The sequence below is a fragment of the Dermochelys coriacea genome, chromosome 3, assembly GCF_009764565.3.
Source record: "Dermochelys coriacea isolate rDerCor1 chromosome 3, rDerCor1.pri.v4, whole genome shotgun sequence".
Lineage (NCBI taxonomy): Eukaryota > Metazoa > Chordata > Testudines > Dermochelyidae > Dermochelys > Dermochelys coriacea.
The window spans coordinates 82,887,137-82,899,705 of record NC_050070.1 but is presented as its reverse complement, the minus strand read 5'-3'; the positions used below and the strand labels follow the sequence as shown (position 1 = coordinate 82,899,705).

The window sequence follows — 12,569 nt, the reverse complement described above, 5'->3', positions numbered from 1 at the left end:
TGTTTCCAAGGCTTTGTGCATTTGTATATAAGCACTTGAGATAACCTGTTGATCGCCCCTCATTCCCAGTATGAGGCAGGAGCCCTCCCCTCACAGACATTCCTGCCTGGACTTCGGTCTCACTCCACTGGCTAACCATAAGTCATATAAGCAATTCCATTAGACACTCCAGTTTCCCAGTATCACCACCAGTGCCACTTGTGATAGGGACAAATGAAAACCAATACCCCAGTAAAAGAAAAAAGGTTCTCCTGATCCCAAAGGACCAAGCCCCAGACCCAGGTCAATATACAAATGAGATCTTACCCAAAAATCATGCTGTTACCAGTCCTTTAGAATCTAAAATCTAAAGGTTTATTCGTAAAAAGAAAGAAATATAGATGAGAGCTAAAATTGGTTAAATGGAATCAATTACATACAGTAATGGCAAAGTTCTTGGTTCAGGGTTGTAGCAGTGATGGAATAAACTGCAGGTTCAAATCAAGTCTCTGGAGTACATCCACAGGTGGGATGGGTCATACAGTCCTTTGTTCAGAGCCTCAGTTTGTAGCAAGGTTCCTCCAGAAGTAAGAAGCAGGATTGAGGACAAAATGGAGATGGTGCTGCTGCCTTTTATAGTCCTTTTGCCATGTGGCTTGTGCTCTTTGTTCCAACCACAAGCCACTCAGCACAAGGCATGGAAAAACCTTAGAGTTCTGTCCATAGGCACGTCCCTGCATGCCTTGCTGAGTCACAAGGTGTATCTGCCTTCTCTCAATGGGTCAATTGTATAGCTGATGGTCCTTAATGGGCAGTGCTGAAGCCAATTTGTCTGGGGTGTCACCCAGAAGCATAGCACAAGTTTGAAATGCAGACAGTATAGAGCCAATAATTTATAACTTTAAATACAAAAATGATAGCATAATCATGATCAGCAAATCATAACCTTGTCATAGAACCTTACTTAACCTCCTTTGTATAAGATTTGGTGCTACTATATGACCTTGGTTGCAACAATGATCTATATGGTCATACCCTCCAACAGACTTTTTTTTTTTTAAACTATAAAGTAGTTATAACATGCCTGAAAAGCTGCTGAATGAGTTCCATCACTCTGCTATCCTGTTTTAACTCATCCTTTTATGGCAAGGTTTATCAGAACAATCGATATTTCTGGATTGCATATATGGCAACATTAGTTAATGTTTGTAAAGCACTTTCTAAATGTAAACCACTATAGAAGCAGTAAGTATTATCGAGACATAATGGAATGAGTCAAGGATGCAGTGGCAGCCTTCAGTGTGAACATAATTGTCTGTCACTGACTTGAACACGCAAATGGTGAATTTTCATATTTATAGAACTGTCAATTCAAATACTGTCCTAAAGATACCAAGTATTAAGTTTGTCTTTGGATTGTAAAATGGTGGAAATGTTTTGTAATATACAACTATGAAGTATTCTGAGATTAAGTAATGTATGTTACATTTTCTTACACATAAATACCACCTAGCTAAAAGATACCATAGATTTTCCTGGAGCACTGTTGTTATAAAGACAGTTATGATCTAATTTCTTCCAGAGATCAAGCCAGAGAATTATAGCCAGGAATAATATGGGATACAACCTGTCTAGTAACCTACCATATTGTAAAATGAGCTTTATAAATACTAAGGCTATGATAATGTCAAAGATCATGTACTCAAGTTCATTGGGAGTTAGATTACTGCATAACACCTTTGTATATAAAATCCTTTTACTCTAAACTTTTAGCCGCCTTTAGAATGCTGAAGAGTAGGCTTAGGAGGCAGAGATTCCAGAAATTTTGGGGTCCAGGAGGAGAGCAAAGCTTGCTTTTAAGCAAGCTAATTTCTGAGCTGCCACCTTTTACGCAGTAATTAAGAATTGTTGATGGCAGGAACCGTGTGAAAGCACTGAATTTAAAGATAAAGCATTTGGAGCAGTTCTTCTGTTTGAACAAACTGTTAATCTTTCTCCAGTGAATTTAACTCCCTCACTTTTTAATGGAAATTTTCTTGTCTATTGTTCTCTATGGTTTTACTAAGTTTGTTCCTGAAATGCACTTAATCTTGTTGTTCTGATATAACTGGTCTGCTGTAAAAAATTATTTTTCAGTAGATTCTAGATTTGGGTTGCACCCATCTTGCATCTTTATGGCTGGTTTTGTTTTTTTAATACTTGATAAAAAATGTTTCATATTATTACTGTTGTACTGTATAACCATCAAATTATCTTGAAATATTCCTGGTGACAGCTTTACAGAAGTGCTGGGCATACACTTCTCCTAGGAAATAGAAATGGGAATTCCAGATTGAAGTATTGTATTGTGTTTATTTGTAGTAGTAACATTTCCTCATAAATTATGGAGTAAAAGTGACAAAAGATCTTGATTGAGAACTGCACTTTCCTTCACCCACTGATGTGAATAGTTGAGACTTTAGATGAAATGATGATGTCACTCTGAAGGCTGAATCTTTTAATTGGATTTTGTGTGAACAGGTAAAATGGTTTATGAAAAATCCTGATCTCTTTCTTCCCCTTCCCCTCCTTCTTTTGGCAGAGGTCTTGTGTATGATAGCCGGAATAACCTACAGATGCGAGGTTTGGTCGTATTGCTTATTTCCAAAGCAGCTGGTCCCAGCAACACAGCAGAGCTTTCTTTCCAGCATGACATGGTCAGCGGGATTTATTCCAGGTATGGTGCAACCTCTAACAGCAAAAACCACTGACGTGTTTATTGGATGGGTGACTTCCATTAAATCTTAATGGCTAGTCCTAAGGCCATTTGGGGAAAGTCAATATTGATATTGTGCATGTGTGTGTTTATATATAATGTGGTATACAAAGTGATGGCCTCCCTTTCCCCAACCTTTTGTATGTTGCTCTTCATTGTAAGTTGTCCAGGGTGGGCACTGTCTACCTACCTCTGTTTGTACAGCTCTTAGCATAACAGGGCCCTCATCCTGATAGGGGTTTCTGGGATCTTCCATGCTAGTAGGATTTTTATGAGAACAGTGTCCCATGCTCTGTCCTGGCTGTTTGGCAGTTAGCTATCCCTGGAGCTGTGCTGAAATCATAAGTGATGTTAGAACTGGTAGAAAAAATTTGAAATGTTGACAAATTTTTATTGAGATTTTATTTGAACTTTCGTGGAATCCTCCCCCCCCCGCCCCCATCCCCCCCAAAAAAGGTTTTCTTCATCTTTGAAATTTAATTTTATTTGTGACCAGCTCTGATGCTGATAGACCAAAAACATGCAAAGGCACAGAGGCATGTTTATGAACGGATCTATATAGAAATAGTGATTAAAGTTCCCTCGTATGCTTTGATCTGCTCCACTTTGGGACAGGAGTACATCAGTGTGCAGTAGGGAAAATTGAGTGCGTGGAAACAGAGTCCATATGACAGCTAGTGCACTATAAATTTATACCCCAGCTTATTGCACACTGTTAGTCTAGGTCAGTGTTTCTCAGCCTGGGGCAGTTACGGGAGAGGTTTGGGGAGGTTGCAAGCAGGGCCGGCCTTAGGGAGTATGAAGCAGGGCAATTGCCTGGGGCCCACGCCACGGGGGGCCCAGTGAAGCTTATTTACATGTTTCAGCCCCAAGCCCGGAGCTTAAGGTAGTGGGTGCAATTTTTTCTAGTTTGGGGGTTAGGGAATTGTTGTGTTGGGTGCTTTTTTTGTTTTTTTTTGTAAGTCCAAAGGGGGTCGCCAGCAGAAAAAGGTTGAGAAACACTGGTCTAGACAAGCCCTAAGAAACATCCAAAAATATATAGTGGAGGTTTTGTTACAGAAAGGCTGTGTTGTCACCTTAACTGGTTAGTCCCATTTTTGTTTGTTTTTGCGCATAATGTCCACTTAAGCTGTGCACCTCTTTTCTATATGTATACAAATGATGCAGTATGATACCATAATTCTAATTAATTATAGTATAGGAGGTATTGTCGTTTGGTTTGTAAATTTATTTCAGAAAAGCTTATCTTAAAAATGCTTAAGACAGGGGAGAGGGAAAACAGTCCAGATAGCCTTGAATATGGTCATTTTGAGAAAGAAGATACACTTTAAGCATTTAAAGCTGTAATTAGACAAGTGACTTGAAGAAGCATTTAAAACACTGAATTAATAATGGGCCAACTGGTACATCTCCATGGACATCAATGACACTATGAGAATTTAAGCCAGTTGAAGATCTAGTACAATAATTTAAGTGTAAAAGGAAGACACAACCATAATAATATCTAGAATTAGTCAAAAGAAAAGGAGTACTTGTGGCACCTTAGAGACTAACAAATTTATTTGAGCATAAGCTTTAATGAGCTACAGCTGACTTCATCAGATGCATTCAGTGGAAAATACAGTGGGGAGATTTATATACACACATAGAGAACATGAAACAATGGGTATTACCATACACGCTGTAATGAGAGTGATCACTTAAGATGAGCTATTACCAGCAGGTAGGGAGGGTGGGGGGAAGGAAGAAAACCTTTTGTGGTGATAATCAAGGTGGGCCATTTCCAGCAGTTGATAAGAATATCTGAGGAACAGTGGGGGGGTGGGGGGAAATAACATGGGGAAATAATTTTACTTTGTGTAATGACCCATCCACTCTCAGTCTCTATTCAAGCCTAAGTTAATTGTATCCCGTTTGCAAATTAATTCCAATTCAGCAGTCTTTTCTTGGAGTCTGTTTTCGAAGTTTTTTTTGTTGAAGAATAGCCACTCTCAGGTCTGTAATCGAGTGACCAGAGAGATTGAAGTGTTCTCCGACTGGTTTTTGAATGTTATAATTCTTGACGTCTGATTTGTGTCCATTTATTCTTTCACGTAGAGACTGTCCAGTTTCACCAATGTACATGACAGAGGGGCATTGCTGGCACATGATGGCATATATCACATTGGTAGATGCGCAGGTGAAGGAGCCTCTGATAGTGTGGCTGATGTGATTAGGCCCTATGATGGTGTCCCCTGAATAGATATGTGACAGAGTTGGCAATGGGCTTTGTTGCAAGGATAGGTTCCTGGGTTAGTGGTTCTGTTGTGTGGTGTGTGGTTGCTGGTGAGCATTTGCTTCAGGTTGGGGGACTGTCTGTAAGCAAGGACTGGCCTTTCTCCCAAGATCTGTGAGAGTGATGGGTCGTCCTTCAGGATAGGTTGTAGATCCTTGATGATGCGTTGGAGAGGTTTTAGTTGGGGGCTGAAGGTGATGGCTAGTGGCGTTCTGTTATTTTCTTTGTTGGGCCTGTCCTGTAGTAGGTGACTTCTGGGTACTCTTCTGGCTCTGTCAATCTGCTTTTTCACTTCAGCAGGTGGGTATTGTAGTTGTAAGAATGCTTGATAGAGATCTTGTAGGTGTTTGTCTCTATCTGCAGGGTTGGAGCAAATGCGGTTTATCGTAGAGCTTGGCTGTAGACAATGGATCGTGTGGTGTGATTTGGGTGAAAGCTGGAGGCATGTAGGTAGGCATAGCGGTCAGTAGGTTTCTGATATAGGGTGGTGTTTATGTGACCATCGCTTATTAGCACCGTAGTGTCCAGGAAGTGGATCTCTTGTGTGGACTGGTCCAGGCTGAGGTTGATGGTGGGATGGAAATTGTTGAAATCATGGTGGAATTCCTGAAGGGCTTCTTTTCCATGGGTCCAGATGATGAAGATGTCATCGATGTAGCACAAGTAGAGTAGGGGCATTAGGGGATGAGAGCTGAGGAAGCGTTGTTCTAAGTCCGCCATAAAAATGTTGGCATTCTGTGGGGCCATGCGGGTACCCTATTGCAGTGCCGCTGACTTGAAGGTATACATTGTCCCCAAATGTGAAATAGTTATGGGTGAGGACAAAGTCACAAAGTTCAGCCACCAGGTTAGCCGTGACATTATCGGGGATACTGTTCCTGACGGCTTGTAGTCCATCTTTGTGTGGAATGTTGGTGTAGAGGGCTTCTACATCCATAGTGGCTAGGATGATGTTTTTAGGAAGATCACCGAAGGATTGTAGTTTCCTCAGGAAGTCAGTGGTGTCTCGAAGATAGCTGGGGATGCTGGTAGCGTAGGGCCTAAGGAGGGAGTCTACATAGCCAGACAATCCTGCTGTCAGGGTGCCAATGCCTGAGATGATGTGACGTCCAGGATTTCCAGGTTTATGGATCTTGGGTAGCAGATAGAATACCCCAGGTCGGGGTTCTAGGGGTGTGTTTGTGCAGATTTGTTCTTGTGCTTTTTCAGGGAGTTTCTTGAGCAAATGCTGTAGTTTCTTTTGGTAACCCTCAGAGGGATCAGAGGGTAATGGCTTATAGAAAGTGGTGTTAGAGAGCTGCTTAGTAGCCTCTTGTTCATATCCCAGTCAGAGAATACTTCAATCTCTCTGGTCACTGGATTACAGACCTGAGAGTGGCTATTCTTCCAAAAAAAAAAAAAACCTTCAAAAACAGACTCCAACGAGAGACTGCTGAATTGGAATTAATTTGCAAACGGGATACAATTAATTTAGGCTTGAATAGAGACTGGGAGTGGATGGGTCATTACACAAAGTAAAACTATTTCCCCATGTTATTCCCTCTCCTCCCCCCCACTGTTCCTCAGATGTTCTTGTCAAGTGCTGGAAATGGCCCACCTTGATTATCACCACAAAAGGTTTTCTTCCTTCCCCCTCCCCCAACCCTCCCTACCTGCTGATAATAGCTCACCTTAAGCGATCGCTCTCCTTAGAGTGTGTATGGTAATACTCATTGTTTCATGTTCTCTGTGTGTGTATATATAAATCTCCCCACTGTATTTTCCACTGAATGCATGCGATGAAGTGAGCTGTAGCTCACGAAAGCTTAAGCTCAAATAAATTCGTTAGTCTCTAAGGTGCCACAAGTACTCCTTTTCTTTTTGTGTATACAGACTAACATGGCCGCTACTCTGAAACCTAGAATTAGTCAGACACTCAGAAGATGAAAGACCTTTAAATGCTCCTACGCAGAACATTAGGGTTCATTACTGGCTGCAAAAGTGATAACAATGGAAATGTGTTAAATTTAAATCTTCTGTGACACTTCAAATCTGTAGCAACATGAAATATGGGAGCAATAATGCATTCTAGTAATAATGCTGAGGCACTGTTTATTTTGTACTATATATGGGCCAGATACTGCTCCCATTGAAGTCAATGTGGGTTTTGCCATTGGTTTTAAATGGAAGTAGGTTTGGGTCCTCTGTAGTTTTTATGAGCTTGTGTAACACTTTGTGGATCTCCAAGGACACATTGTGTATGGAACTTATGCCCAATCTCTCTTTTTCTCAGTTAAACAGATAAAATAAAAAGGACAAAATGCTTATAAAATCAAGGTCTAAAAGCCATTTGCAATTCCTTTATGTATTATAAATGCTATTTTACAAAGACTAGTTTCCTGAATAGGAACCAAGGGACACCATTTTCCATCCGCGTAGTTTTCTCTCAGATCTTGGTAAGGACACAGTCGCTATTCTATCATGATGCTGGTATGTGTGTGGAAGTTAGAGGTGCATATCGAAGGCAGAATACACCACTTGAGGATATGAAACAAGAAACTTTATTTTACTTTTAACACTTTTCAGACTATGGAGAATACTTGCTGGAAATGGATTCTTTCAGGTTATTTTCAACTCTGCTGTAAATTATACAGTTTTTTTGTTGTTGCCATACTATGTAATTACTTCATCTATGTAAATATGAAAAATACAGGAAATATTATGTTTGGCACTGTAAAGAGCATCTTCATTGTCTGATACTTGAATGCTGAGGATGGACATTATTTTGTAGGCTTTTAGCTATTGGCTATGGCTCACTTGATCTTCGAGCGGTTGGTAGTGATTAATTAATTGCTTTCCTGAAGTCCTACCCTGAATTAAATTGTTCCAATACTAGTCAGAGATTATACCAGCCCAATGTTTCTTTCCTGTGTTTGTTTTGGAATCCATGTCTGTGTTCTCTTTAAATCTCTGTCCCCACAGTGGTAGCCCTTAACTATCAGCCTGACATATTTGATAGCAGTATGTTGAAAATATAATTTGGGAAGAGAAGAAGAAAGGGGATATATAGTAGAATATGCTTTACCCATTTAATTCAGAAAAGGATAAGTCAATTGCACTTTATATTTTGGAATGAGGTTTAAGGATCATGAATTTTTCATCTTCTATGTTCTTGAGCAAAATAAAGTGTAAATAAGCAGTATGTATAATCTTATATAAAATAGAATGTCACTGAGTAGTCGATTTTAGATTAGGCCATTATTTATTTCTTCCTCTTCCTATCTCCGAATTAGTTTGTGTGTGGGACAAATGATCTAAATATAAATATGGGGTACCTATTTATTTTTGGTGCATTTTTATTTTCTTAGTGTATAAGCAAAGCTTTAGCTGGGGTTATGTAATTGTAAAAAACATCAAACTTGATTTTAGTTGCACCAGAGAGTCTCCTTCCCCTCCAGTTCCCATATATAGCACTTGTATATTTCTACCCCATACATAAAAACGTAAATAAAGTATATTAGCACATGGCTTTTCTTTTTGTTGCATTATGACTCCTGTTATCCTTGCTGTTCCTGCCTTTTTTTCTTTTTCTCTTACTGTCTTTTCCCTCCTTCCACATAATGTGAGTAGTTCTACTTATGGAGAGCCCACTCTACTGGTTATATTGTATAAAATCCAGAGAGTTGAGAGGTATGGTTCTCCTTCTCAGTTCTGTAGTTAGAAATAAGGGAGTGGATGCCCAAACATTGATAGACTGCTGCTGCTAATTTACACACAAAATTACCTACACATTTTTTTTATCAAAAACAAGTGTAAAATCCTTATACTTGCAGGAAGCAAATTCATTTCTTGTCTGAATTCACCAGGGATGGAAATCTATTAGATTTAGACTGACCTGCAGTTACAGGGAGGAAATGGCCAAGGGCTGCAATCTAGGAGTCTGAAGCTGCATTTGTTCCCCCCTCGCTACCTAGCCCAATGAAATAAAGCATAGTAGGAATAAACAGAACATGTTGGATGGAAGTGAAGAGAAATAAAAATACTGGAAACAAGAAATAAGGTAGTCTGACATTGCAACGTATTTGTGTGTAGAGTATTATCGGCAAAGGGATAGGCTTGTTACCACAGCATAAGGACAAGACTGGGTCTCAGCTGCAGATATGGCAGAGATTTATCTTATTAATGGGAATGCTAATTGGCGTTTTACTTCTAATTATAGTAACAATAGACCTTAACCATCAATCCTCACCTCTACTGTTTTACATTGTCTCTTCATCATAAAAGTGATTTCCGTGAGGACTTATTGTTCTTATCCATATCATCAGCATAGGTACAGTATCCTAAGTAGTATGTGCTTTGAGGCTCAACTAATTAAGAAGTGCAGAAAATGTGTAATTCTAAAATATTCAGCACCTAAGAAAATATTAAGTAGGATGCTATTCTTGACAAGATTGTTTGGTTGAAACATAAAGGAAAACATGATGAGCATGAAATCTATCCTAATTCTTTAGGGAATTTACAGTTTTGTTTTCCATACCTTAATAAAAATTGAGGAAAACCTACTAAGAGGTGGTCTAAGCGAGTATTTAAAATGATTTTATTTACCTTTTGATCTACAAGATTAATCCTTTGAGTTGCTTCATCTAATTTACAAGAGGAGTCTCAGGAGATGAAAAGCACATCCAACCTGATTACATATTCCTATTGATCATCTTCCACCCACAACAATAAAAATCAATGCTAAATACAAATATAACAGTATAACTAATTCATTACAACCATTTCTTCATTAGCTTTTGATTGTTTTCAACATGTACAATATTCACAAATAAGCAATTATATGTTGAATAAGTGAAAGGAATGTAATGCAGAGTACATCAGAAATCCTTGCAGTAAAGATTACGAAGGACTATTGTAAGATCATAAAATAAAATCACTTCTACAAGACAGGAGTGTTTAGAACTAGAAAACTGGATATGCAAAGAGCTACCAGCCTATCTAGAACTGAGTTAAGTTCATTAAATATCATAACAGTTTAACGTTCTTAGTGAGGGCTTTTCTGTGATTCCTTAATGGTGGAATTTGCCATAGAATCCACCCCTTGCTGCAGCATTCTGTTCAAGAATCTAAGTTTTATGGTTGTGAAGAAAACCTTCCACACACAAGCCAAGCAGTGGTGTAAATACCTGAAACAATAACTTTGGAAGGTAAGACATGTTTGTCCCTGGGATCAGTGGGGTGCTCACTCTGAAAACTTGTCAACATTAACTATTTCACTGCTGATGATTTAAGCAGAAACATGCAGGTAGTGTGCATGTTCTGCAATCCCAAAATCTCTCCTGCTTTTTCCCAAAGCTAAAAATACCAGCTGTCCTCAGCAGCTAAAACTCCCAATTTCTCCCTGACAAATTCTACAAGTTCTTCTTTGAGTGCTTGCTCATATCGATTCCAATTAGATGTGTGTGCGCCACGTGCACGATCGTCAGAAGATTTTTACCCTAGCAACACCCGTTGGGTTGACTGAGGCGCCCCCTGGAGTGGCACCTTCCCAGTGCCGATTATATGACCCAGCTCCACCTCAGTTCCTTCTTACCGCCCGTGACGGTCACTGGAACTGTGGAGCCCCAACCCCCGACCCATCAGGACTTCTTTAGAAGACGCGACTGAGGTGGTAGGCGGACACAGTCTGGTTAGCAGATGGGCCAGAGCCAGGTTCCCCCCCCCCCCCAACCATCGGCAGGACCCAAACAACACTTTTGAAGGTGCGCCCTAGGGCGGAGCACCAGTTTCCTTCCAGGATCCTTCCCTGCCTTTCTACAGTCGCCTCTCCCATTTCCTCCATGTGTGGTCTCATATAACATCAGACCGCTGGGTCCTACACATGGTGGAAAGTGGATACAGCGTTTAATTTGCTTCCCTCCCCGTCCCTCTTCAGGCACCCATCTCATGAGCAACTCCTTCTATAGGAGGCCCAAGTGCTCCTAGCTATCGGAGCGATAGAGGAGGTTCCAAGGGAACTGAGGGGCAGGGGGTTTTACTCCTGATATTTCCTAATCCCCAAGGCAAAGGGGGGGCTACGGCCCATTCTGGACCTGCGCGGACTCAACAAATTCATGGTAAAGTTGAAGTTCCGCATGATTTCCCAGTTTACCGTTCTTCTCTTCGCTCTATCCACGGCACCAAGGGTCTTTACGAAGTGTATGGCTGTCGTAGCTGCCTCCCTTCATCAACATCGGATCCAAGTGTTTCCGTACCTCGACGACTGGCTCCAGGGACCAGGTGCAATCTCATGTTCAGTTCACCATGAGCATGTTCATACAGCTAGGCCTGCTGCTCAATGTAGAAAAGTCCACTTCGGAGCCGACCCAAAGGATAGACTTCATCAGCGCAGTCCTAGATTCCAGACTCAACGTGCTTCCGGTAGAAACGCATGGCTTCAGGCCCTAGTAAACATCATCCGTGGCCTGCAAGGCTGCCCGACCTTGACAGTACGGACGTGCCTACGTCTCCTGGGACACATGGCATCTTGTACATTTGTGACCAGACACGCCAGACTATGCCTCCGTCCACTTCAGGTCTGGCTCTCAACTGAACACCATCCAGGCCGGCACAGCGTGGACATGGTGGTCATGGTACCGTTGGACATCTTAAGCTCCCTGAACTGGTGGCTGAACTGCAAGTCAGTAGTTGAGGGGGTACCATTCCATGCCCCACAGCCCACTCTGGCCCTAACCACGGACGCATCTTGTCTGTGTTGGGGCGCTCACCTCGGGAACCTTTGCACGCAGGACCTTTGGTCCACACAAGAGATATCCCTGCACATCAATGTACCGGAGCTGAGAGCAGTGCACCTGGCTTGTCAAGTATTTCACAGGCACCTTCAGGGCTGTTGTGTTGCAGTTTTCACAGACAACATAACGGCAATATTTTATATCAACAAACAAGGGGGAGCACGATCGTTCCCCCTCTGGCAGGAAGCCATTCTCCTGTGGGAATTCTGCATAGCCCACTCTATCCATCTGGTGGCATCTTTTCTCCCAGGAGTCCAGAACACCTTAGCGGACTGCCTCAGCAGATCCTTCAAGGCTCTCTAGTGGTCGATTCACCTGAACATCATCCACTCTGTCTTCCAGAAGTGGGGGTTTCCCCACATAGACCTATTTGCCTCTCGCGAGAATCGGAAGTGCCAGGTGTTCTGCTCTCTCCAAGGACGCTTCCCGGGTTCCCTATTGGATGCCTTCCTAATACCATGGAAAGACCACCTGTGTTACGCCTTTCCTCCATTCCCATTAGTCCATAGGGTCCTGCTCAAGTTGCGCAGGGACAGAGCCCGCTTAATTTTGGTCACCCCAGCGTGTCCCAGGCAGCACTGTACACACTCTCCTAGAGCTGTTGGTGGTCACTCCAATTCCACTTCTGTTGTGGCCAGACCTGATCCCGCAGGAACACTGACGACTCTGCCACCCTGACCTGCGATCCCTCCACCTCACAGCGTGGATCCTGCATGGCTAACTCAATCTGAGCTACGTTGCTCCTGCTCGGTGCAACAGGTCCTTCTGGGTAGCAGAAAGCCGTCTACCA

General features: G+C 41.8%; 1 protein-coding gene across 2 annotated transcripts in view; it reads left to right on the top strand.

The window, feature by feature from the left end:
* The window catches only part of PDSS2 (decaprenyl diphosphate synthase subunit 2), a 191,473-nt gene that overhangs the window by 77,885 nt on the left and 101,019 nt on the right, over nucleotides 1–12,569 (top strand). For both annotated transcript variants that reach the window (XM_038397186.2, XM_043510763.1), the window contains exon 2: nucleotides 2,561–2,695. In XM_038397186.2, coding sequence (XP_038253114.1) covers nucleotides 2,561–2,695 — 135 coding nt within the window. The remainder of the gene's footprint in view (nucleotides 1–2,560; nucleotides 2,696–12,569) is intronic.